Source organism: Rhinolophus sinicus, linkage group LG05 (assembly GCF_036562045.2).
Source record: "Rhinolophus sinicus isolate RSC01 linkage group LG05, ASM3656204v1, whole genome shotgun sequence".
Taxonomy (NCBI): domain Eukaryota; kingdom Metazoa; phylum Chordata; class Mammalia; order Chiroptera; family Rhinolophidae; genus Rhinolophus; species Rhinolophus sinicus.
Window position 1 is genome coordinate 138,792,748 of NC_133755.1, and position 27,452 is coordinate 138,820,199.

The following is a 27,452-nucleotide window of genomic DNA, read 5'->3' on the forward strand; positions in this document are numbered from 1 at the left end:
AAAAGGCCTTGGGATTTAATATCGACTAAGGGAGTGGCAACTGTGATGAATTTACATGTTGCTGTAACTGGCTGTGATGGGTGGGGAGGTTTATAGGTGATGACAGGAAACAGAACATGAATGAAAATAATTGTCAGAGAATCCGAATGAGAAATGATATGTTTGTTTGCAACTTCTCTCTCTTCTTTGCTAGAACTGACATTCTCTACCCCAGCATGAGAGCCATTGCTAGGCGGATGGGGAAAGAAGATGAATTTGAAGAACTTATAATAAGTAGTCAATCTATTCTTCCCCCAAAAGGAGCTTCAGAAATTGAAATAAAAACTCAGCAGGTATGCAAGAGCTGTTTTGAATTTGGCTTTGAAAATTTGCTTTATGGCATTAGCATGTAAAACTACAGATGTACCCAAGTAGTGTTGTTTTCTAAAGTATAAATTGAAGGTTTGTAAATCATTGAACAGGCTCAGAGGGAACTAAGTATTTAAAAGCATGTGAGGCTTGGATTAAGCAAATAACTACCAATTAAGATCTCATAACTTTAAGTCTAGGTTTTCATATTTGAGTTTTTCCAAATTAAGGCACAGCACCACAAAAAAGACAACAGAAAACACAGCCATTAGCATCTTAAACATAAAATCCAGCACACAGGTACCCCCCCACACACCTCCATACACACGTTCATGGAAATGGAATATTTAAAATAGCTCCTGTGATTGTTTTTCTGTGAATCACACAACGCCGTTTATGCACTAGCCCATTTGGCGTGTGTTAGATGATCTATGTGGTTGTTTTCCCAAGTGTTTGTTCACCTTGATCCTGGGACACAGGCTCCACGTAGCTGTGCTGATTATAACAGGCAAGCAAAGCCTCAAGGTGTTTGGTGTCAAGGCTGAGATGTGTGCCCATGAGCATCAAGGAGAATGCAGTGCCCTGTCCCCCAACACACACACACACACACACACACACCCCCTTCAGTCCCCAGCCTATTGCTTACCCTTCTGAACCTTGGTTCCCCTCTAGCACCTGGGGTCCTCTGACAGGGAGAAACGTGTGCTCTGCAAGCATAATGGATTAAGGGAGAGCTCACAGTTATCGGAACAGAGTTTACTCTGGTCATGTATGGGGTTTTAAATCTTCTCACGAAATCCTCCTTGGTGTCTACATTGAGTTTCAGACCTGAGGGCTTCTCTTATGATAACAGCTCAAGAAATTCCTGCCCACACTTCCTGCCCAAGGCATCTGAGGGCACCTTAGGCACTGAGCATTTTCCAATTTAGCAGAACTTGGCAAAAAGGGTTGTATTTTATCAGTCAGGATGTGGGCCAGGAAGAAAAGATGTTGGTTTCCAAAGAGGTGTATCCACCCCCACTGACGCACGTGGGAGCCCGAGACAGGGACCCTTCTTCTTCCACGGGAGACCGTACCTGCAGGACAGGAGCCGCCCAAGGCCCTTCTGCAGGAATCTGACTTGGGAGCCTAGAGAATAAACTGAATGTAGACTGACTCTCAAACTGCTTCTTCTAGCTTCAGAAACTTCTGGAAAATCTTGAAATACATATGATCCAGGAGGTATTAAGAAAAGTTAACAGAGAGATAACACTGGTTATGTCAGAAAAGTCCAAGGAGCAGTGCACTCTCCCTACAGGTAAAGTATGTTTATTTTATTACCTTAGAAAATCACATTTACTGTTTTTTCCTAATTATAAAAGCAATCCGTGTATCCATATTTATGGGGGGGAAAAACAAAAACAAAAATAAACAAACCTCACAGTGCCCAGAAAATTATATAAAAATTGCTTTTTAACACCTTGGTCCAAAGAGAACTACTATTAACACTTTGATATACTTCCTTCCACTTAAAAGGCTTTTAAATAGAACGCACTTGTTGTCTGTCAACTGTAATTGAAAAATAAATTAAATTTAGATAGATAAATAAAATAGACAACATTTGTTAACTATAGTCTTATACAGTCTCAACCCTGCTGGTCAACTCGTAACTGAAATAAAGTTGAAATGGGGGAAACACATAAAGCTTTTCTTATTCCATATATGTATCTATATTACACATGTACATGACGTATCTATGTCAAGCTCTTACCAATGCATATGTTTGGGGAGGGAAGGCATCAAAATTGTTTCCTTTCATCTGAGGTCTAAAGTCAGGGAGACTTACTTCATGGGCGTGTGACCAGGGACTCACACAGGACTCGGGGCACGTGGGCTTTCATGCTCTGTGGCTGCCATCTTGAACTTCTTCATTTCAACTTAGAACTTCTGTTTTGTAAGTGGAATCCAGTAAGTTGATGGAGCATGCACCATGGCCGTGGAGCCTTGGCTCTCATGTGGTCCCACCTCCTGCTGCCTCCCCACCTTGCCAGGAGGGGTTCTCAGCTGCTGCTGCTCTGCTCTCCATCACCCAGGCCACCCCTGGACTCCCCCTCACTATCCCCACTCGGCAATCACTGCAGTCCTCCACCCCAGGCAGGGCCTGAGCCTGCAGAGGCTCGGGGTGGGTCTGTGTACTTGGCAGCTTCTGAAGGATCCCAGGCTGACAGCACCACAGCGTGTTTGAGGGGTAACTTAGTGAGACAAGCCTGTGGCCCATCCCTGGATCTCCAAAATATCCCAGCACGGAGGTTGTGATACTCCTGCGGTTGCCTGTCCACAGTGGGTTGGGGCGGTGAGCCTGTGGGAAGGGGAGACCCCTGGCTCAACTTCTTTGCCTCGGTCCTGTATGCGGTAGGCCACGTACACTCCTGCACCCAGTCACAGGGCAGGCCCCTACATGCCCACGAGGGTCACATTTGCCCTGCAAGCATTCCCATGTCTGGGAGTGCAACAAATAAGAACACCATGACAGGTCGAGAGAGGGATGGCAGAAGGAGAACTCTATATGTTAGTACCTATCACGGCTCTTTTTTCCTGCTTTTTGAGCAAGAAGCTCTGCATTTTTATTTTAATGTGCCATAGATTATGCAGCTGGTCCTGTCTGAACTGCAATATCTCCTCCTAACTCCTACTAATTCTGTAGGAAACTCCACAACCTTTGAGCTACTGACGAGTTGTCTGACTAGCAAAAAAATAGAAATAGGTTTTCCTTTGGAGGCGAAGTCCATAGACATTGTAGTATTTATGAATAACCTCTGTCCTCACCTAAGCCATTGGCAGTTTCAGTGCTTCGAGTAACTGAATTCTGTAAACAGGGCTCTGGGAAAAGCTGTGCCATGAGAGAGCAACCGGTCCCCACTGGGCGTCTCTGCATGTCACCCGAAAGCTGAGTGTGGGTGAGCTCCAATTACAGGATATTTAACAAGACAGAGCGCCTGTTGTTTGTGCTGTGTTTGCTGCATTCAGACAGCTCCCTTCCAAGTCCTTGGAGAAAATCCACAAACACAGGGCAGGTGCAACCATCTGTACGTTTCGGGGCTGTGATTCTTACGAGATGCCTGGGCTGGGGCTAGGGGAAGGAAGCATCTTTGCGCTGCAGCTGTGCGGTGTGGCCCCTTGTGTGTGGTGCTTGTCAGCTGTGCGTGGAAAGGGCCTTCAGTAAGGGGCTGGTGAAAGTCAGGCAGAGGGGAGACGTAGAGTTATTCTCAGTGGTGTAAGGTGGGTAATACCAAACCTTACTATGGCTAGAGTATACTGGTCAATTCTGTACTCAGAAAGCTTTGAAAATAAATGCCAACAGTGAGAGTATTTTGGTTTTGGTCTGTTCAACATGACTTAATCTGGAAGCGTGGGTCTCTGCCTATCCTGACTTCCCCCAGTGTAAGTGACAGACTCCCCACTTCATGCCAGGGGTGCTTTTATATATATTTATTCAATTTAGTCTTCCTGGGACCGCTGTGGGGTGGGTACCTTCAAAGAAGGCAATAAAACCACCTCTTGCTCATCTCAGCAACAGGCAGCAGCCATAGCAGATAGGCTTCCAACAGACGGCTGCTTCTTCATGCAACACAGACCACCCTTTGTGGGCAAGGTTGTTTGGATCTACTGGTTTCTCTGGACAGAGTTGGGAATGGAGAGACTGAGGCCAGGGGACATCACAGGCTCCTGCCCTTGCTCCGAAGTCTCGTCCCTCCCTCTTGGCTGACTCCGGTGTTTACATTTACACCTGCCAGAAAGGAGCCCTTGATACTTCTCCCCTTTATCTCCTTCCCTCCTCCCCACTTTGTCTTGGAGCTTAATCTTTTTATACAGCTTCTGAGTGAGTTGTCCGTTTGTCAGTGAGCAGCTAATAATGCGGCAGGCACACCCGGTCTGCTGCTAGTTCTTGGTAGCTGAAGTAGTGGTCTCCTGAGAACTTTCTCAAAAGTGGCTTCTCCCCTCCCCTTTCAGCCTCGGGGTTTGTCTTAGCAGAGAGATGGGCTCCCCTGATTCAGAGAGACTCTGCCATGCTCCATCTTTGACATTTTGGCATTGAAGTCATTTTTAATTGATTTTCTAGATGTCTCTGAGCAATTATAAGGCCAGCTGTCTCCAAAATGGCCAGCAGTACCCCAGGGGTATGGGAAGAAAATATTATAAGGATGGTCCAAAAGTAATTGCAGTTTTTGCAATTATGTTTAATCTTTTAAACAGCCATTACTTTTGCACCAACCTAATGGAACTTCTAAATAGATTTAGTCCACATGTAAGAAGTCCCATGTCACACTCCACACTGAGGTATTCTGAAGTGACCATGGGAAGGCAACCCACAAGCGAATATTAAATCGTAGAGGTGACACTTCTAATCCTGGTACATGCTTATCTTCAGCCACATTCTGAGGTTTAAAAAAATAACCCAATCACATCTGATAAGAAGTCAGACAAAAGAACTAAAAGGTCAAGGGAGCGATTGGGAAAGTGGATTGAGATCCATTCTCACACTGGAGAGACCTCTCCCTAAGCACATCATGCTTTGCAGTATTAGCCAGTGATTGTACTGTAGAAAGTTATAAATACATAAGCATCCATTTGTTAAAGGTGAGTGAACACAAATGTTGCACTTGAGGGAAGCACAATCAAAATGCTGAGGATTGTATGGTGTAGGCCAGCTTTCCCCAGCCGTGGGCCCTGGAACACAGTTCAGCAGCAATGCAGGTGCTCTCGCAGCCACCCTGCACTAGCACACTTGTGGATGACCTAAGCTTTCCTCTCCTTTGGGAACGGAAGCCGGCAAAGTACTCCCTAATCGCAGTCTTTGGGTTACGTAGGTTCACCAAGCATCACGGGTCACTGTTTACTCCAAACCTATTTATGCTACTTTTGCTCAACACTGTATTTGAGTAATTTAATTATGTATTCTGTAAACCAATGAAATAGGAGTACAAAAAGAAGGAGATCTGTTCTTTAAAAACGAAGTTGAAATGGATAAACTGTGGTACATCCATTCAATGGAATATTATTCAACACTGAAAAAGAAAGGAGCTATCAAGCCATGAAGAAACATGGAGGAAGCTTAAGTGCACAGTCCTAAGAGAAAGAGGCCAACCTGAAAAGGCTACATATTGTATGATTCCAGATATATGACAGTCTGGGAAAGACAAAGCTATGGAGACATTAAAAAGATCAGCAGTTGCCAGGGGTGTGGAGAGGAGAAAGGGATGAACAGGCAGAGCATAGAGGACTTTTAGGGCAGTGAAACTAGTCTGTATGACACAACAAGGGTAGATACATGCCGTTATATATTTGTCAAACCCTTCATTTCTGAACCGTAATGAAAACTATGGACTTTGGGTAATAATGGCATGGCAGTGTAGGTTTTTCATTGTAACAGGTGTACCCCACTGGTGTGCGATTGGATAATGAGGGGGGCTGTGTGCTAAGGGTGGGAGCACGGGCTATGCGGGAACTCTCTGTACTATCTGCTCAATTTTTCTGTGAACCTAAAACTGCTCTAAAAACGGATGCATTTGGGTTGGTTTATGGTCTTTAAGTTTTCTCTCCATAAAAGGAAAGAAACAAACCAAAAACATGAACACTAGAAATTGCAGACCATGCACATACATGACGGTTTATAGAAGAAAGATGGTACAGAACTCCAGTGGGTGGTACACACAAGGAGAAGAAAGGACTAAGCTCTGCATTAGAATATCGGCAAATGTCTGTGTACTGGTATACTTTTAAGTTAAATAAAATGTTTAAAATACTGCATGTCATCTTTTAAGCATTCTCTGGTTTCACAGACTTCTTTTGATTAACCAACCAACTCTTAGTCTTAATTGCTTTAGAAAGGAGGATTTTCGCAGGAGCTGAGAGAGAAGGGTTTTGTTTGTTTGTTTGTTTTGTCAAAATAAGTCTGGGAAATTTGGAGTAAATAATTTAAAAGGTTTCTTTACTCTAGACCTTCTCAGAGCCTTTACTATCCTACTGTGAATTATAAATCTCCAGGAGAGAGATAGAGTATGAAATCTTTTAAAAATTTATTTGCCCATAGCACCCATTTTTCCCCTTGGGAACACCTGTCATCAGCTCAAGGAATTACTGTTCTGGGGAGCAGTTTGAGAAACACAGGAGTACAAAATACATACATATGCTTGAAGCAACAAGGTTTTCAACCTCTCCCCACACCCCTGCCTGGTCATGGAGAACAACCTTGATTGGCAGTTGTGTGCCTTTAAGTTTCAGTTCTGCTTTGGCTTAGGACCCAGGGACCACTCAGGCACAGAGGGCTCATGGTTGTGTTAGGGAACTGAAATGCTACCAAACCGTGATGCTCTTCCTAGAGGGAGGGGGCTGCATGGAGGGTGGGGCGGTGAGTGGAGTGTTCAAAGAGAGAGAGAGGGGGGAAGTGGTTTGGCCACCAGGGAATCAAAGTTTCCTCCAGTCAAAGACCTGGAAACAGTGTGAGGGGGGAGAACAAAACCCTAATTTAATGCCCAGTGTGCTGTCTCTCTCCCAAATTCATGCTTCTGTCAAAAACTGCTTCATCTTAAAGAAGCCATGACCACACACACACACACACACACACACACACACTGAAAATGAGACACATTTGGAGAATGTCAACTCCACTTGGCCGGGAATTACTTCTCTTGGATGAATTCTACTCTCTTTGGCTTCCCCTGACTCCTGCCTACAGATGCATACACATGTCTGACTTGAACTCATGAAGAAAAATTGTGTTGGATCAATTTCCCACCATGCCAGTAAAATACATCCCCTTCAGCTGAGCCCAGAGTTAAACCCAAAACCAGCTCTGTGGGCATTTGGCAGGTGATGGTCCCCAAACAAGAATTGTGTGATGGATGTGGTCCCTCACCAGGCTTAGCTGTGAGCCAGATACCTGCCACTAACGTGCCCTGGGGAAAGTATCCAATTTCTTGTCTGAAATATACATGAACTTAGTCTTGTCAAAGCTTAGACCTGTGAAAGTCTTAAACATCTTAAGTGTGAACTGCTAGGCAAATTAACTCTTTTGCATTTTCCACTTCAGTTGTGCTAGGACGGTGGCCGATATGCCTTTATTGTCCTAAAGGAAAAGGAAAATCAGATATGTTTGTTAGGATGGGAAGCAGCCAATTGTAGAAGAAACATGGAATCCTATTTTCAAAACCAGGCCCCCCCAATAAATAACATAATAAGTGCGAATGCTAGAGGCGCCTGCTCTGTCATGACCACATTTCTGGGAAGATTGTGCAGGACGCTTCCTCTTGTGTCTTCTTCCAGCAAAATGAAAGTATGAGGAGTAGGGAGTCTCGTCTGACATTAGAACCAGCTGGGGGCAGGGGCAGCCCTGAGCATGTCCTTGCTGATGGCCAGCACCCTACAACAGAAGGGGAAGGGGGGTGGTGCTTGGCTGCTGCCTTTTATTTCATATTTCTCTCAAGACACCCCTGGGGCTGTGCTCAAGGGAGTACGCAGCATAACCAACATACATGTGTGCTTTTGCTCTGCCATGTGCAAGTGAAGGAGTGTTGACATATTCCCATTGTTCTAGCATTGTCATATTATTTTTACATTTTATTGTATTTTTTAACAGAATACATTCACTTCGCTCAAAACTCAAAATGACATTAAAAGTATACATTTAGAAGTCTTATTGCTACCACTGATCTTCTTCTACCACCCCCTATATAACCACTTTTAATTGGTTTTTAATACATCCTTTCAGTGCTTCTTTAGCATATTCTAATTCATTCTTTTATTCAATACCTATTTACTGAGCAGCTACTGTGTTCTAGGCTCCTATATTTTAGGTGCTGTTTTGGGGATGCCTCCTTCCTGTCATCGAGCAAAAATCGTTACCCTCAGGGAGTTTATCATCTAGAAGGGAATAGACAGACAATAAGCATAAACATAAGAACTAACAAAATAATAGAGTAAGGAGGATGGTGCTGTGGAGGTTTGAAGGAGGCACAAGGCACCTTTCGGGTGGTCAGGATAGACTTCGCTGAGAAAGTGGCATTTTGAGCAAAGTTTGAAGAAGGGGAGGGAGTTAGGTATCTGGGTGTCTGGAGGAAGAGCGTTCTAGACAGAAGGACAGGCCATACAGACGCCCTAAGCAGAGGATGCCTATCATATTTATGAAATAGCAAAGACCCAAGTGGGGCTGGAATGGAGAGAGTGAGGGAGAGTAGTCAGGGCGGAAGTCAGAGAGGAAGATCTTGTGAAAGGAGGACAGATCCTGCAGAGCTCTGCCAGGAGTTTACGTGTTTACTCTGAATGTAATGGGGAGCCTGTCCCAGATTTTGAGTGATATGATCTGACTTGTATTGTAATGGAATCTGTCCAGCTGCTATGTTGAGAATGGACAGTGAAGGAAGAAAGGGTGGGAGAAGGGAGAGGCTGGTTTGGAGGCTATTGCAATAATCCAAGCAAGAAGAAATTGTGGCTCAAACAGGGTTGGGAGCAGTGGAAATATTAACTGGTCAGATTCTGGGCATATTTTTGAAGTAGTCAGTAATGGATTGGGTATTAGATGTTGAAGAAAGAGAAGACGCCCTGATAACTCCAAGATTTTTTTGACCTGAGCAATTGGGAAAATAGAATTGCCATCAGCTGAGGTGGCAAGGTTGGGAGGGAAAATGAGGAATTTAATTATGCACAAGTGAAGTGTGAAATGCCTTTTAGACATCCAAGAAGAAATGCCAAGTGGGTATGATATCTAAATCTGAGGGTTGTCAGCATAAGGATGTTATTTAGCCGTGAGCTAGCTAAGGGAATGAGTGTAGATAGAAAAAGGAGGTGGATCAAGGGCTGAGTCCTAGGACTCTCTAATATTAAGAGCTGGGAGTGTGGAAGGGAAAAGGAGAACCAGCAAAAGGGCCTAGAAGGAACAAACAGTGAGACAGAGGAAAAGTAGGACAGAGTGAAGTCCCAGCGTCTAGTGATGGCAGTTACTCAAGCAGAAGGAAGTGACAAATTGCGTGAAATGTTGCTTGTAGTCTGGTGGAAAAGTAGGACAGAGTGCAGTCCCAGCGTCTAGTGATGGAAGTTTCTCAAGCAGAAGGAAGTGACAAATTGTGTGAAATGTTGCTTGTAGTCAAGTAAAACCACTGGTGTTAACCATGTCTAGAGCACATGAGGGTGTTGGTGTCGTGTTGATGTTTATGACAAAATCAGTTTCAAAATGGTGGAGTTGTAAGCTGGGTGAACAGGTGGGTTTAAGAAGGATTTTGAGAGAAGTCACAAACAGTAAGTGTAGACATCTCCCAGAGTTTTGTTAAAAAGGGAGCAAATAAATGAGACAATAGCTGACAAGAGAAGTGGGGTTAAGAGAAGGATTTTTTTGAAGTGGGAAAAAATAACGTGTGCTATTTTGAATGATCAAAGAAAGGGGAGACTCGATATTGGAGAATGCCAAAGTTTTGGAGCAATGAACTTGAATAGGCTTGAGGGGACATCCTCTGCCTTCATTATCTTTATCATATCTTTCTTATAAAAGATAGAATTTTACATCCACTGTTCTGCACACTGAATTTTTTACTTAACAATCTATGGTTCTTTTCATATCAGTACATGGAAAAGGTCCTCTCTTCTTTGCAACTGCATACTGTTTCACTGGAAGGATATACCATAGTTTATTTGTTGTTTCCAAGCTTTTCCTGTCCCAGACAATGCTGCTCTGAATAACTGTGTATATGCCTCATCTCATATGTGTCAGCCCTGTTGCTGCTTCAATCTAGGAGCTGACATTTATGGCCTGTCAGTTCTCAACATTTCTAATCTGTGACTCTTTCTTCTCTCTTTTGGATTTCCACCCCTTTTTTTTATTAATTCTCTTTTCAAATTGATTTTGCCTGTAACACCGAGAATGTACTTAAACAGATACATAGAATAGCTCTTCATTTATTTCTAATAGCTGTGTTAGGCCAAAATAATTGTTCAGATACATATAGGAACTCAATGAAAATAGATGTCGTGCTGGATCAACGATAACATTTGATTCAGGATTTTTCACTGTGGTAACAGAATATTGTTTACTGTTTTCAGAGATGGTTTTCCAAATCTTTTCATTAGTAATCTTGTTAGATATCTTCCTTATTCCCATGTTCCAGTGGATCCTGTGTCTTCAACCATCTCCTCCCGTCCCCACCTCACCTGCGAGCTTTTGCGTGTTGGAAAATGAGAGCTTGTTGTGTCCGGTGCTCTCTCAGCGAGTTGCCATGTTATAGACATTAATGTGTTCAGTGTTTCACGATACTAGTGTTGGTATGTTTCTCCCCCTAGACCTTTGGAAACACCAAGTCATGAAAGAAAACTTTTCCGTTGTCAGACCACAGATAGTTGAAAATTTTATACAAAGATTGATGGAAAAGTACCAGGATGGTGGACTAGAGGTATGTTATTAAAAATTAGTCATTCTGGAGCGTTTTGGGTTTTATTTTAACATAAACCAAACATGGAAGGCTTTCCCCTAATACATCTCCTAATGCTCCCATCACTCCCGTAGAATGAAGATATGAATAAATACTGAGGCTGAACTCAAAGGAGTAATCACTTGTTACCATTTTAATTTTGGAAAAAGACTGATTTCAAATAAAGATGAGAGAGGAATGTTGGCTAATTTCAGATTTGGCCAATTTTTTTAAGTAGCCTTAGAGTTTGTTTATGAGTGAGTTATTTCTAGCAACATTTCCTATTGTTGATTTTTTTAGTATAGAATATTTAAAAGAGAGAAACCAAAACAGCCTATAATACCACTACCTAGAAAACATTTTTTAAATGTACACTATGAAAAAAAACCAGCTCAGAAAGGTAACATTTTCACCCCTCCTCCACTCTGCCATCCCAGTTTCCTCTCCACAAAGGAAACCAGTATCACCTTATCTATGCATACATATTTGAATCCATAACAACTCTATATGATACATATTTAATACATACAACATGCATACACACAGTTCTCAGAGTTTTTAACTGTTTACTCTTGATAGGACTGCCTTACTAAATCAAAAGAATCCACTGAAAAGGCAGGAGTATATGTGGACATTTGGCCATAACAGAGCTTTTAGGATCACCAATAAATTAAGCATAAGTGCATTAGGTAGATAGGAATCCAGTTTCCTTTGAAATGCAAACTTTTTTTAAAAAAAAAAAAAAAGAAAGAAAAAGAAACCTGACTTAGCAAAATATGCTCAATTTTAAAATTTTTTAAACGACAATGTTTTTTCCAAGAATGTTTTACATTCTTCTAAGCTCTTCAAACATTCCCGATAATCTTATAATCACTTCAGTTATTAATTATGAGGTAGAGGACTCACAAGCTTGGTTGAGGATACATTTTTCCTCAGAACTTGATGATTTATGCGTATTTCCTTTAAACTTTCAGTTCTACCCAAGTGTGGTACTGTGTATTCTGATGAGGGGTGAAGTGGTTCCTTTTGGGTCCCGGCAGCTCAGAGATTCTCAGCCACAGGCAAAGAGGCGATTAAGGTGGAACATGCTCAGAAAAATGTTTGAATCAAAAAATTCTGTGGCTCTCCTTAAAAAGGAAGGAAATTCTGACCCATGTTTCATTGTGACAAAACTTGAAGACATGCTAAGTGAAATAAGCCAGTCACAAAAGCACAAATGCTGGGTGATTCCACTTATATGAGGTACCTAAGAATAGTCAGAGTCATAGAGACAGGAAATAGAATGGTGTTTGTCAGTGGCTGGGGGAGGGGGGAGGAATAGGGGGTTCCTGTTTAGTAGGTACACAGTTTCAGTTTTGCAAGATGAGGCGTTCTAGAGATTGATTGTATGACAATGTGAATGCACTTAAAGTCACTCAAATGTACACTTAAAAATGGCTAAAATGGCAAATTTTACATTATGTATTTTCTATCACAATAAAAGCCGTTTGTGGCTCAAGATATGCTCAGCCCCTATCTACATACTTCACCCCAACACTGAAGACAGGATATTCTAGGAAAGAAATGTGGGTATTAGGAGACAGGGCAAACCCACAGCAGGTACAAGTGAAACCCAGGGCACACTCGACTGGTTGGCTTCAGCCTGCTGGTGTCTTGGAATAACAGGACCCCAGGATGTTAGGTTCCTCCAAGGTCTGTGCCTGGTGGGCTTCTGGGCTCTTCTGGATCATCTGCAGTGACAGGGGACTCACTCCCTTCCAAAGCATCCCCCTCCCCCGTTCCTAACAGCTTTTGTTTCAGGCAGCTCTCACTGAGCTGGATTTGGTCTCCCCACCATCTCCACCATGGGTCCTAGTTCTGTCCCTGGGGCAGAGCATGGTTCTGACCCTTCACAACAAGCCTTTAGATCTCTGAGGGCAGGTCAGTCAGAGCTCAGTTAGCACCACCGCTAGCTAACATGTGTGAAGCCTCTGTGACATTATAATGTAGGGCCTACTCTACGAGAACAAGCCGAAACAGGTGCCCTTCTGGGTGGCGGATTACAAATCGTCACCCCTTCCTCCAGAAGGAAGGGTGCAGCCCTGTGCCAGGGCACATGAACTGGGAAACGGAACAGGTGCCAGGTTCCCCTCTCACCTGGGTGCTTCTGTGCAGAGCACAGACTGCACAAGCGTACACGAGGACCCGAACCCGGCCTTCTCTTATTCAGACTAACCCATCTTTACTTCCTTCAACCACTTTACATGAGCACCCACACCACCCTGGCCAGCCTTCTCTACGTTCAAGGTCATCTGGCCAGTGAAGACTGCCCTTGTCCTGGGTGTTGTGCTTGATCAATGCCCATCAGCGTGCCGGGTTCGGCAGCCGCATCAGGCTGACTCTTTAGGCTAACAGTCACCTGCAGCACACGTGTTGCCGTCAGGTATCCTGCCACTGCCATATGGTCAGCCTGGCTCCTGTTCAGTCGGATCCACTCTCTGCACCTCTTGAAATCTTTAAAAATCTGGATTTCTGTCATTCAGCATACTCTCCCTCAGAGGGTCATGTCAGCTGCTCTTGATATCTTTACTCATGTCACCGCTAACAGTGTCTCACAAGACAGGCCCCCGGCCCAGACTGCCCACGCTGGGTCCCCTCCAGGCTGACCAGGTGCTTTGGGCACAGTCTCTCAGTGGCCAGAAGCCTATCCAGTTGTCCTGTTCTCCATATGTCCAAGGACATCAGGAGAAAGCTTCTCAGATGTCCTGCCAAAATCCAAATACCCTGCATCTGCTGTATTTCCTGAGCTTAATCTGGCCTGACATTTCTTGAACCCTTGTTGGCTTCTAGTGACCTTTGCTTCCTTCTCCAAATTCTAGAAATCAGCCTTTCACAATCAGTTCTAACATCTTGTCCAAATTTTATATCAAACACACTGGCCTGAAGTTAGAGACTGACCTTTATTGCAAATTATAACTTTAAATCTGTTCTGTGGGTTCCAAAACCATTTTCATTCGTATGTCAAGAGTCATTCACTCATTTGGCAAGTGTTTAGAGATTTTCTATTTTTTTTCCAGGTACTTTATTAGAGATATAAAAGCGAAAGTTACAGTCCCTTCCCCCAAAGAGTTTATGAAAACAGGTGAAACTAATGCCAGCAACGTCAGGAAAAGTCACTTCACATTAAGTGCTCTGATAGAGGCACACACAGAGTGCTATGTGAGCTCAGAGAAGGGAGACACAACCCAGCTAGAGGGTGGGACAAGACGCAGTCAGGGAAGACTTCCTAGAGGAGGTGTTGTTTGGGCCAAGTCTTGAAGCATAAGTAGGAGTTGACCAGATGAAGAGGGGCCAGGAAGAAAAGATAGAGCAATCTAGGAAGGGAGTATAGCTGAATTCAGAGGAGGACATGGGAAGGGTGGGCAGGGCCAGATTCTGAATGCCTTTGTATGCAATCCTTAGGAGTTTGGATTTTATCCCAGAGTCAGCTGGAAGTCACTGAAGCATTTTGTCAGCAAGAAGTGGGTTTTAGAAACATCAAAACACCTGTGTGTGCCTGATGTTAAACAAATTGTCATGAGGGTCTCCCAGATGAAGCGAACCACAAAAGAGCAATTTGTTCCCAGCAGGGCCAGAGTTTTGATATAATAAGGCCTGGCCCCCACCATGCTTCACCTCAGGCTAGCTCTCCAGAAGAATCCATGGGGCAATCTGGTGAGCTTCCAGCTCAGTGCCATCTATCATGATTCAGGTTTAAGTGTCGGTGAAGGAATCAGCCTCCTGGAGGGCAGTGAACCAACAGTCTTTGCTCTGTGGTTCTTATGGAACCCAGGGGCATGCCTGGGAGGGAACGCTGGGAGATGAAGCCTCTTTCTGCTGCGTTTTGACACAGGGCTGACATTTAATGCCCTAGGAAGGCTGCGGTGGCTTACAGGACAGCTTTTAAAAAACAAATTGCTCTGAGAGCTCATAGAAGGATTGTGCCAACAGAAACCACATGGCTTCCCACAACAGATGCTGCTCAGGTGCCTCCAGATGCTGCTTCTGGAAGGCCGAGTACAGCCTGCAGAACCAAAGTTCACCTGGAGAGAGGGATTGCTGGGGGCAGGGGAGTCTCCCTATACCTCTCTGTCACCTGCCAGTCACAGCTTCCTGCCTGCCCCCTCCCCCCCCAGGCTTGCTCCCCAGCCCATGTCTGCAGTGCAGACGCTCTGGCTGGGCCCTTACCACCTCCCTGACTCACACTCACCCACCTGTGTGCATCCCCTGGAGCTAATCTTTCAGCCCAGCCTCCTGAGGCCTCAGCAGAGCCAGGGAGGAAAGGAAGCCACACAACTTCTTTGGCCTCTGGGGATGCTCCTGGCCGTTCCCACCTCCTTCGTGTAACAGACTCCCCAAAGTTTCCTCATCCTTGCTGGGCAAAATATCATGCTGGCTAAGAGGGTGGCAGAGAGCCACGGGGGTTCAAGCCTGCATTTGTTTGTTTGGGGTCCTATATCGTCAGTGGCTTTGCTTTGGTGAGATGTGCTGGAGAAGCGACTGCCCTGCTAAAGAGCTGTTGGAGGCTGGCTGGCAGGCTCAGCCCGGCACTGCTGCCAACACAGTGAGGGCTGAGTCTGCGGCTGACTCCAGACTCACCTGGATGGCCCAGCTCACCTGGATGAGGTCGTTGGCCACACCTTGCTGGCCTCAAATGTGGTCTCATGACTTCTCAAGGCTTAAGACTTTCTTACCACACTCAGTCCAGCTATTGTTTCCTTTGTCATCACTACTTTCACGGAGCCTTGGCCCTGTCACCATAAGGAAGGTCCAGAGGATGGCATCTTGGTTCCTTTTGCCGTGGTGTCAGCAGCTAACACTGGCTGTCCTACTGCTCACTTCCCAGGAGCAGGATGGGTTGCCTTCACCCCCACTCCACAAACGGTCCCCTTGAGGAGGCCCTAGAGAGTGAGTGTGGAAGGCTGAGTGCCTTCCCTGCCTCCTGCTCATAAAATCCCCATGAGCAGAGGTTCTCATCTGCTGTCTCCATTCTGCATATCATGAGTGCATCCCTCCAAGCTGCTGTGGCGACAGCCTTTACCCAAGCTTTACTATCTTTTAATTAACATACACATTTTATTTATATGTACATTTTTACGTATAACTATTGTAATTCTACATGCTTTTATGATTACATTAGAAAATTGGAATAGGATGTGTTAGAAAATACACTCATCCTCTCACCCTCACTGATAACCTCTCAGTATTATTTTGGTGTATTTCCTTCCAAACTTTATAACTTTTTTTTCCATTCATGTATTATTTTTTAACAAAATTAAATTATTATATATGCCCTTTTTTATAGTGTATTGTTCCCCTCGACTATATGTTATAAATGTTTCTTTATACAATAAGTATATGTCCACAGCATGATTTTGGTAGCTATTGAGTGTTTCATCATATAGATGGGTAAGATGGACTCAACCTGTTTTCCATTATAAGGCACTTTAGATTGTTTCCATTTTTCTTTTCTATTCAAAAGGCTACTATAAAGAACATCTGTTTACATATATTTTTGTGTATTACTTCTTATTAGTCCCTAAAGATAAATTCCTAGAAGAGGAGTTACTGGGCCAAAGGGCATGAAGGTTTTTAAACCTCTTCATAGATACTGCTCGCTTGCCCTCCAAAATACCACACTGATTTCCCCTCGGGTGAGCGGCGGCTCACAAGCCACTTCCCTCACTCCCTCGGGATGGGGATTTATCACGACTGGCCTTCTCTGCTCCTTTGCCTCAATACCTTGCCTTGGTAAAGCCTAGCTGGCCTGTCTCTGGGGGCTGGTGGGAGCACTGAGGTGGCACTGGTAGGACAGTGTCCTGTGCATCACCCGGACAATTGGATCAGAGCCAGGGAAAGCACCCCAGACTGGAAGAACAGCCTAGCTTCTGGGGCATGCTGCCAGCAAGGCTGGAGCCCGCCTGGCTCTGGAAGTGTCACAGATAAAGTTCATGTAGGCTGGGCCCCATAAGACTGTCAGATCCACACACACACATCCTCACTGACACACATGGAGGGACATGCACAGACACATAGAGACATATATAGACACAGAAAGACACAGACACACGTGCAGACATGTCCACAAATGCGCACACACACTCGCTGATATAGACACACAGAGGCACACATAAGCACTCACATAGATATGCAGGCCTTAGTCGGGTAGATTTGTCCAGCCTTCCACATGCTGGCTCCCATTGCTCTCCAGAGCCAAATCTAAGCCTGCCTTAGAGGGGCACATGCTTCCTCTGTTCCTTAATGACCACCTCTTCGAAAAGGGTGCCCAATCTTCTGGAGAAAGGGAGGGAAAGGGACTGCGTAGAGACTGTGCAGCAAGGCTGATCAACCAGAACAAGAGGGGCCCCAGTTGGACGCCCCATACTTCAGAGGGCCCTCTGGCTTTGCTCCAGCCCCATCCTCTCCCACAGAGTGAGAAATCCCCACAGCCAAGGGGACATGTGCACTCAGGCCCCCAGCCTTCCTTCTAGACCACCCTCAGGTACCTGGGAGCTGGGGATCCCCCAAATCCAGGGCCTCCTCATCAGATCATCCCCCCTGGAGGGTGAGGGGTCCAGGGCAGCTGTGTAGGGGTGTGGACAGCTGAGATGACTGCTTCCATGCCTGCAGGGCCCTCCATAGTATTCTGTGAGGCCAGTGAGGGGGAGAAATGGGGTTCATGCCATAAGCTATGGGTGGAGACATCTCTCCCCAAGTCACCACATTTCAGCATAGAACTCAGAGTAGTCCAAGACTCAGAGATTCAAACTTTGCCTACCAAGTCATTTTTGAAAGTCTGTGTTTCAAAGTAGGAGAATTAAAAATTTTAATAGTTTGTTAGTTTGCTTTATAACCTTTAAATATTTAGACTATTTAGACCTATGGTATGTGGGCCTCCATTTATACTCTTGTCCCTGGTCCTGCAAATGGGATGAGCAAACCTGAAAGAGAGGCTTGCAAGCCTAGAGGTGATGTTTTCCTATGGAGGAGAAAGGGAAATGGGTCTGTGAGCCAAGGTGATGTGTGCCATGAATCCTGGCGTGGTGTGGAGGCCAGGCCGGAGCTGCTGGAATGATGGTGCCCCTTCCTTTTCAGATCACGTTCAGGAAAGACCACCTGGAGGCCTGCCTCCTTTCCCTGGGCTGTGATGTGATAGCAAGAGAACGCAGCAACTTCGAGAGCTACTCCATGTGTTACGAGCACGTGTTGGAGCATGCTAGGCAGAAGCTCTATCAGAAGGAGCAAGTATGTTCCCAGATGCCAGAACTGCGATGGGGAAGGTGTGGGGAGGGAGTCAGTTTGCAGAGGAAAGTAAAACAAATAGGTTGAGGTGGAGGGTGTGTGCTTATGTAAGACCTGAGGCTGGACGATGCTCTCCGAACACAGGGCAGCTTGCGCTGTGCCTGGCCTCGCAAAGAAGCCAGGACCCTTGAGTAACCTGTCTTTAGGAGGTCCAACCATCATGGGTCTCCCTGATGAGATTTCCTTAAAATGAGACCCCACAGGTAAGATCCAAGAGTCACTTTTCCTGTCCTAGATTGCACTCTGAAATGGATTGCATCCGTGTCATTTTAGCGTATACCTAAGAAAAGTGCAAAGGCCTAAAAAAAAAATCAAATGAAGCATTAAAATATCAAATAATGAGTCTTGGCTTTGCCCCAGCTTATTAATAGCTTATCCCATAGCTGAGTACTGTGCATCCGTGTGGGTACCTGGAAGTTGATTGTGTCTTTTGATGCTGAGTTGGGCATCCTCAGGCACAGTCCTGGCTCCGAGTGGAGCCCAAGGGTCAAAACGAAGCTCCATTAACACAAATAGGCAGCGTCTGGAGCATATTGACTGAATTGAGCTGTGGTTGGAAAAAAAAATGTTTGACTTTGGTCGAGCACTGCTTTCTTCTCTTCAGGAATTAGATATTTTACGAAGAGGTCGGAGTCCACCTGAAGACCATGCTGGTCAGGTAGGTCAGTTATTACAAACCATCCATGAAAGTCCACCGAAGAAACACCCAAGGACCGTGCTTTCACTTTGGAAGTAATGAGGGCTTTTGTTGGTTGGTTGGTTGGTTTTTGTTATTTTTATTGCTTTGTTTTTTCTTTCTGTTGTTATTTTGGGGGTGGAGGGCTGGTTGTTTGTTTTATTCTGAGGACAGTTAAAGTGCATTCCAAAGAAGAAAAGGTAATTTAGGCTGAAATGCCAAGGGAAGGCCATTTTGGAGATGGAGGCCAAGTTAATTGAAGTATTTTCTCCAGATGAAAAGTGCTTAAGTAGTGTCTCTTCCGGGCCAATCATTCAGCAACCGTTTATTGAGCACTTACTTACCTGTCTGGCACTTCTGGGACCCTTAAACCAACTTGGAGTTACACAACAGTCTCGTCGCCTTCTTCATTAGGTTCAAAATACAAGTGCAAATTGCAGTGGCAGTTTGGAATTCCTGCACTGTCTTCCATTAAAATAATATCTATGTCTGCTGCTAGGTTGCTGAGCTCAGTCATAACATGATCATGGAAATCACTGCTCTGAGAGCCCAACTCACGGATTTGGAAGAGGAGAATCTGAATCTCGAAAAGCAGATCAGAAAAGAAGTCCAAGAAGAATACAAAGCTTTAGTCCAAGCCTTGTTTATGACATGTGTACACATGAAAGTAAGTGGTATCAGGGAAGCCGTGAGCGGGTGTGGCCGCAACAGCAGCTGCTCACGGAGCAATGACAGAATGGCCTTTGTGGTCACAAGGGATGGTGGCAACCAAGAGTGCTCCAGCTCTAAGCTTTCTCTGCAGAGAGTGAGTTGGCAATGCGTTGTCATTATGTTACCATGATAGACACTGAATGTTAGATAATTTAGACATAATTTGTCACTGTTTTGTCTATGTGACCATCCAGGAGAGGACAGTGCCCTGGGACAGACCCCAGTGTAGGTACCACAGGTACCTCCTGAAAGCTCCCTGGGCAGATTCAGAATTTGAATCAGCTTTCAGAGATGTTTCCAAACTTCCAAGTGCCCGCTGGCCTTTCTCTACCATTCAGTGTCAGTGAAGGCCCGTCCAGAAGAAGAGTGATGGGGCGCCCATGTGCTCACAGCACTGGGGAGGCTTGTCGTTTCCCTATGATGTCTGAGCAGCTGTAAGTTGGAGGTCACATGCCTACAATGGGCCATCACAGAGCCTGGGCCTGTTGTCCCATAAGTGTGAATTTCAGTTCCAACTCAACACCCTCCAGCCCACTGTCCCCTTCCCTACTATTGGATGTCCCCAGAGCCAGCCCCAGCTGGGTGCTTATTCCCATCTCTCCCGGGAATTTCAGGGTGGTTGTGGGGTTATTACTCTGAGAGGAGCTTCTACAGATGCTCTGCCTTGGCCTGGTCATTCCAGAAAGGATTGGAGATTCCTTCTTACTTGTAAATGGCTCACACAGTACAAGTGCTTAAAAATATTAAAGGATCAAAACCAAAATGCATTGGGCCTGGTGCTGCAGGAGCAGGGCGAGCAGAGAGTGAAGGCTGGAATCTGCTAAGCCATCTTTCCGGTGTGAAATTGTTGAAAATGTCTTCAGCTTTTTAGCTCCCACCAGATTCCTAGACAAAAAGTGGATTCTCTACTTCTCCCAGGTTAAACTAGTTCTACAAGTCCCCCAAAGTAGGGAAACCCTGTTCTATCCCAGGGTCCTGAGAAGGTGGTGAGCTTTTGCTGTGTGGCCAGCAGCCAGGCTTCCTGCCACGGCTCCCCAGCTGGCACTATCCTCCTGCCTTCCTCTCCAGGGAAGTGGTTCAAAGGTGAGAGGACACCCCACTCTCACCCCTCACCCAAGAACACTGGGTCTCCAGTTGTATTTCCCAGTGATCAAGTCATTTTACCATAAGCCTTTTAGCCATGAGCCATTCAGAACAGGCTGTTTCATAACGAGATTTCTGCTGGAGCCTGACTAGGAGGCAGCCCGCCTGATTCCTTCCTCTGCTTTATCTGTTTTTAATGGAGGTCCCTGTTAGTGGCTCATCAGCAGTGTTTTATCAGGTCAGATTCTGTTGAGTCAACCTGATAGCCCAAATCCCTAAGTGTTAGTTCCCAAGTAACCATTTGAGGGTTTTGGAGGGCAATTCAATTTTCCGTCTGTGACCTCCCACTCTTCTACCCACTCAACTTGCCTGGGTATCTGACAGCATAGGCAGGCTTTCCCACGATGAAGCTCTGTGGATTGAAGACAACACTAAAGGGGCCACTCGTGTGACTTCCAGATAATACCTGATGGAATAATGCTCTGGGTGGACGGCTTTTTAATGGGAAACCATTTCTGAAAGTTGCATTTTTAGGACACAAAATGACTCTTCCTCAATTGCCCTTCCTGAAGTGGTGTCTGCAATTTGCAGGAAAAGCTGGATGAGAATCAGCTTAATTTGATCCAGAAATTGTGCGAGCTCATCAGCGAAGTGAGAACAGAAGGGATTGAGCATATGAAAGACCTAAAGAAAAAGTGGGGCTCTGCCAGACCTGACGAAGGAATGAAAGAAAACCCGACCCAAGTATGTGATCTCAGTTAGCAAAGGGCTATTGGTCAGCACTGCGTCCTAGTATCTGACCCCACCACTCACTGTTTGCCTGAGAAAGCACCACATCAGGCATTTTAAAAGGGCACTGGGGCTCATTGCACGATTGTGTCATCTTCTGGAAGGCATGTTTCGATGTTAGCATTCATGCCCTTTCCTGAGAAGAGTGTTGGGGGCAGGCTTTTCTTCAAGTGGGCCTTCTTAGCAGGAGCAGCTGCGAGATTTGGAGCAGGACAACTGCAGCCTGAGCGTCCTGGTGTGCAAAGTGAGGAGCCTGGGCCGCTGGCGGCTGGCCGTGCAGCAGGCTCGCTTCCAGGGCCAGCTGAGCAGGGCTGAGAAGGTGAACACTGGGGAGCTGCGGGAGGGGGGCCCTGGCCCAGGCGTTGGTGGGGGCGGGGTGGGGGCTGTGGGGTGGCAGGCCAGCCTCCTTGGCTATAGCTGCTGCTCTGGTGTTGGTAGCCAGACCACCATCTTAAAGATCTGACAGCTGGGAAGTTTCCCTGGGAACAGGTGATGTCTGAGACTCGGGTGAAATAGAAAACATCCAGAAGCAAATGGCAAAGAAGTAAATGGGAGAACAAATCAGACAGGTTAGTGCGAGGGAAGGGAAAAGATAGAGGAGAGACTTCCCCAGGGCTTGAGGCAGCTTCATCAAAATACGGCACACCTTTGAGTTTCAAACATGATTATCTGAGGAACATTACGTAATAAAAGAGTAAGTGAAAAATCTGCTTTAAGGCACATTGAAGCACAGGTTAACAGGGGGTTGGAAACTTTCACTTACTGTTTCTGACAGTTTATGTACTCTGATCTGTCACCCTGTTCTTAACTGAAATCACAGAGAAGGGCACCAGCCGGGCTTCCTTCTACTGGAAGTTTTAAAGAACAATACAAGATGGAGTGGTTTAGAGACTGTTCATGAAACTGAAAATATGGAGAGGAGACTTATTTCCTATCTTACTGTGTTTGGGATATTCACAGGAAGTCGTGCAAAGTAAAAAAGAGTGTCTGCGCATCAAGCTAATGGCAGAGCAAGAAGCGGTTTTATTTCGTCAACAGTTACTGGCTCTCAGGCAGGCCCTGGCCAGGGCCCAGGCTGACAACGTGAGGATATGCAAGCAGCAGGATGGCCAGGTACCTGAGCCCCAGAACCGCTCTTCCTCCCTGTCTCTGAATGTGCTCTGCAAAGCTGACTGTGGCAACTAGGAGCGGCTTGTGCAGCTTGTTTCCAAAATAGCTGGAGGAAGCCAGATTCCAGATGGTCCCCGGAGCTCCACAGTGTGAAGCCGAGCAGATGGCACTGCCAGGGAAAGATGGCCTGGCCCTCGGCTTCCTTTGCCCCTTTGTTCCAGAAACTATGGGCAGTGTCCAAAGGCTTTTGTTCTTATTCATATTTGGCTAAGACAGTGAAACGTTACTTATACATAAGATAGCGCGCGCGCGCGCGCGTGTGTGTGTGTGTGTGTGTGTCTGAGGATCTTTTCACCCAGAAGGCATCTTGGGGTCTGGGTCTGTGCCTTGAACTCAGTCTTTTCCTGCTCTAGCTGTGCTTTCCTTCAACAGCAACCCTCTACCCGTGGAGTGTGGCTGGGCTGTCAGCATCATGCCCAAAGCACGGCATCTTGGGTCCTTTTCTGACGACCCCTGCTAAGTCTTAATTTCGGAGTTACTGCTACTCAGTAGGCGCTGGCACCAAAATAAAGGTGTTTCCATGTTTGAGCTCTTAATAACGGTGCCCACCCTCTGAGTATGAAGGAAGCAGAGAGATCCTAGATTTAGAGAGAGAGAAAGGCTGCGTTTATATAGTAGCCGGGAAAGCTGGGCATAGTTAAAACATGACATACAATCTATTCCTTTTGGATCCTAATTTATCCCTCACTGTGCACAGGTGATTGTAGTGCATAATTATGTAAACTGTAAAGTCACCACACAAATACAGCAAGCCCTCACTTAACATCATCAATAGGTTCTATGAGTTTAAGCAAAACAACAGTACCACACCAATTTGACCACAGGCTAATTCATATAAACAAGACTTAAGTGTCTACGGCAGCTCATCAACGTTATAACAAAACAATGTTGAACAAAACGATGTTACTCGAGGGCCTGCTGTATGAATCGTCATTATTAGTGGTGTGGTAATGAAGGATTGACCATCTGGTACTTGTGTTACTGATTAGAAAATTCAGGACAAAACTAAATTATTACTACAGTTTTCCTTCTTTCACCATCTGGAACGGCTTCCTCCAGCTATTTTGGAAACAAGGCAACATCAGAACCTGCCTTCCCCACTCACTGCAACTCCTGCATCATCCTGCTCTCTCGTAATAAGTGCTCAATGACAATGCAGATGTAGTTTGTGACAGTGTGGGGACAGAGGCAGGAGTGCAGTTTCCAGGCTCTCGCCCTCACGTGGAAAGGTGCTGACTCCGGTAGTAAATGGCCATCAACTGTGATTCGATGGCCATCAGCTGTGGCTAGTTGGCCGTCAGCTATAACTAGTGAGGCATTGGCTACTAATATAACTGCCGTTGCTACACCAGCAGAAAAATGGGGGCTAGCAAGAGATGGTGGCTGGCAAGCTCGGACTGTAGTTAGCAAGGGGTTGGGTGGCCGGCAGAGAAGTAGACGGCAGATGGCGGATCGTGTGGATCCTACTTCATGTGTCTTTCCCCGCCGCCGGCGAGAATATAGTTGGGTGGCACCCCTATCTATGGCTCCGTGGGTGTTCCTTTTTGGCCTTACCATGTTCTCCGTTCTTATGCAGGGAGCCTCGGGAGCTGAGACCCCGCATGACACCCTGCGTGACAGATAGATAGGACTAGTTGCTTAATAAGCTAATTAACATACAAGTAATCATCAAATTTTCGTATTAAAAGACCAAATTATCTGACCTGGTATTGCTGGATAGCAGCATTATCGCTTGCCTGGCTATTGGTTTTTGTTTGTTTGTTTGCGTGTTTGTTTTATTTCCCCCAACTGTTGCCTCGGGGCTTACAGTAAATGCCAGGCTGGCCGACGTCCTGGTGGTCTTGCTGTTGTCTGGCTGGCAAAGGACAGAACGACTGGGCTGTATTACCCTGAACAGAGGGTTACTCCACATAGTTCTGCCGCTGGGCCCTTACGGAGCTGACGGCTGTGTTGGCCAACCTCTCGTTCCTTACCTGGTGCTGAGAAGAAAGGCTGTGCTTTTTGTGTTTCCTTTGGTCTTTTTCCTGCCACAGGCTCAACTGCTGAAAGAGTTAGAACACAGATTAACCCAGGAAGCTCTACACTGGCAGCAGCTGGATTTCCTGAAAACCTGCAGCATGGAGAAGCTCTTGGAAGACGTGGGGCAAAAAGAACAGCAGCTGCAGCGAATTACTGAAGAGGCTGATCGGGCTTCTAAACTGAGCCAGCTCCAGAGGAAGAAAATTCAGAGAGAAGTCCGACAGGTAACTCCAGAGAGATGTAGCAGCCACTCAAAAAGCCAATCAGGGTGCACCAGCCACAGCTGTTTCTTTCTTCCCGTCTTTTCCATGCCTCTCATGTCCTCCGTGGCAGTGTTACCCCACCTTTGTCACTTCTAGGCCCACCAGAAAAATGGAAATATTTATCCCCACGCTGGGTGATTGCTTGGGCTGCTCATGACGACAGATGATGGCCTGAGCACCTCAAGGCCCAGATCTTGGCACTATTCTAACCCACTTGGAAAGCGTCATTTCCACCTGGCTCTAATCTGTGAACTAAGAAATCCTTTAGAAAATTCTCACTAGTAATCTGGAAAAGCAGCTAGTGGTATGGAAGTTATGATAAGGGGATTTTATCTATGGTGTTTCTGGAACTGCAGAGACAAAAAGGAAAGCCAAAAGTAGTTCTCAGACACAATATGTTTTTGTTAAATATACCCCACAGCAAAAAAAAAATAAAAAATAAAAAATAATGTAAATGTGGTTTAATGCAAGTTCTAACAAAGGAAGCCACAGAAACAGCACTTTCTAGAGCAGGTACTTCACATGTATTCATTGAATGAATAAATCAATTAATTCACCAGAGATATTAGGAAAGAGAATTTGAAAAAGTTAAATTATTGCACAAGTGTTTTAAGTGCCCAAGGAGAAGATCAGAGAATTCTACAAATAATGACTTTTTTAAAAGGATAAAAATTGAATTGAGGCAATGCTAGAGAAAATATTTTTATAGTAATGGAGAGAAATGAGTAGCTTTAAAAGAAAATTAGAGCTTCACATTTGTTTCATGAAAAGTAAACTAAAATATGACTAAACCCATAAGAAATATTTGGTGTCATATAGTTGTCCTTCAAATTGTGCTTTTCTAAAAGCCACCACAGAAAGGAGGTTCATAAAGCAGTTTCTCCAAGTCTCTCTAGTTAATAGTTAATTTTTGTTTAATGGCATAGATTCGAAAAGTAGTCAAAACAAATATTTTGAAGTGCCTCCCAATAAATACTTGTTTTTAGTATTTTGTATGTAAAAACAATCATTGGCTCTTTCTAAACTATGCCTCCAACTCTGCAGGCAGCTCTTGGCCCTGGGCTTACCCACCCCACACAGCAATCCACCCTCAGCCAGCAGGAGCTCTGAGGGGCAGCAGTGGCTTCTTTAATCCATCTCCAAACTTGAACTCCAAGGGTGCATTTTGATCCTCTGATCTTGGAGAGCATGAGGGGCCTTGCCTACCTCCTGCTCCTGGGGAGGTCATTTAGAGCGTAAGCCCTAGAATTAGGCTGCCTGAATCACGCCCCTAAGCCTCCAGCTGTATGACTTTGGTCTCTGGATTCTCTGTGCTTTAGTTTCCTCATCAGTGCAATGGAGAATAATGTCCTCACCTCATGGGATTTGGGAAAGCGTTAAATTAGGCCATTCAAATGAAGCACTTAGTGGATACACAGCTCTCTATAAGTACTGGCAGTTTGTCTTTTTGTTAGGAATATGAAGGTGGAGAACTTTGGAAACAGGTAGATAGACCTGGTTTCAAATCCTGACTCTGCCACTAATTGGTTGTGTGACTGTCATGCAGGGTGGCATGCGTGGTCTCTGGTCCCGCTCCCCACATAGGAACACAGGACATGGTGAGGCCAAAAAGGAACACCCATGGAGCCATAGATGAGGGAGTCATACCACTATATTCTCACTGGCACATCTGCCTCTTTGCAATCCACAATCCACAATCCGCCTTTGCTAGCCCCCATTTTTTGCTGCTAGCGTAGCCACAGCAGTTACATTAGTGGCCAATGGCTCACTGGTTACAGCTGACGGCCAGCTAGCCACAGCTGATGGCCATCTAATCACAGTTGATGGCCATTTACTACCTGAGCCAGCACCTTGCAACGTGAGGCCGAGAGCCTGGAAACTGCACTCCTGGCTCTATCCCCACACTCCGCCCCTACAGGGTCTCACCTCACAATCTACGTGACAAGCATCTTCTGCGAGGGGCCCTGTGCGAGAAACCTGGAGGTGAATGCAATATCTTGGACATAGCCAGGCTCTCTGGGGACAGCCAGGGTTTTTCAGGGCACCACCAGTCCTGTTGTGCACAGCCAGACTGCCTGGGCTTCTTAGGGTATCACCAGTCTCCCCAGGCACAGCCATGGCAGGGCCTCTCAGGGCACTGCCATTTTCTCTGGGCACAGCCAGACTTCCTGGACACAGCCAGGGCCTCTCAGGGCACTGCCACTCTCTCTGGGCACAGCCCAACTTCCTGGACACAGCCAGACTTCCTGGGCTCAGCCAGGGTTTCTCAGGGTACTGCCCTTTCCGGGCACAGCCCGACTTCCTGGACACAGCCAGGACTCTCAGGGCATTGCCACTCTCTCTGGGCACAGCCACACTTCCTGGACACAGCCAGGACTCTCAGGGCATTGCCACTCTCTCTGGGCACAGCCCAACTTCCTGGACTCAGCCAGGGCTCTCAGGGCATTGCCACTCTCTCTGGGCACAGCCCAACTTCCTGGACACAGCCAGACTTCCTGGGCTCAGCCAGGGTTTCTCAGGGTACTGCCCTTTCCGGGCACAGCCCGACTTCCTGGACACAGCCAGGACTCTCAGGGCATTGCCACTCTCTCTGGGCACAGCCACACTTCCTGGACACAGCCAGGACTCTCAGGGCATTGC

The 27,452-nt window shown here is 45.8% G+C and overlaps 1 protein-coding gene across 6 annotated transcripts in view; it reads left to right on the forward strand.

The window, feature by feature from the left end:
* Positions 1-27,452, forward strand: part of CCDC162P (coiled-coil domain containing 162, pseudogene) — a 164,459-nt gene that overhangs the window by 129,076 nt on the left and 7,931 nt on the right. For 4 of the 6 annotated variants that reach the window (XM_074333386.1, XM_074333388.1, XM_074333385.1 and 1 more), the window contains 10 exons: positions 194-332; positions 1,525-1,645; positions 10,654-10,763; positions 17,895-18,044; positions 18,706-18,759; positions 19,277-19,444; positions 21,163-21,315; positions 21,545-21,679; positions 22,321-22,473; positions 24,564-24,773. In XM_074333386.1, coding sequence (XP_074189487.1) covers positions 194-332; positions 1,525-1,645; positions 10,654-10,763; positions 17,895-18,044; positions 18,706-18,759; positions 19,277-19,444; positions 21,163-21,315; positions 21,545-21,679; positions 22,321-22,473; positions 24,564-24,773 — 1,393 coding nt within the window. The remainder of the gene's footprint in view (positions 1-193; positions 333-1,524; positions 1,646-10,653; positions 10,764-17,894; positions 18,045-18,705; positions 18,760-19,276; positions 19,445-21,162; positions 21,316-21,544; positions 21,680-22,320; positions 22,474-24,563; positions 24,774-27,452) is intronic. The other 2 variants (XM_074333387.1, XM_074333389.1) reach the window with 1 other exon arrangement.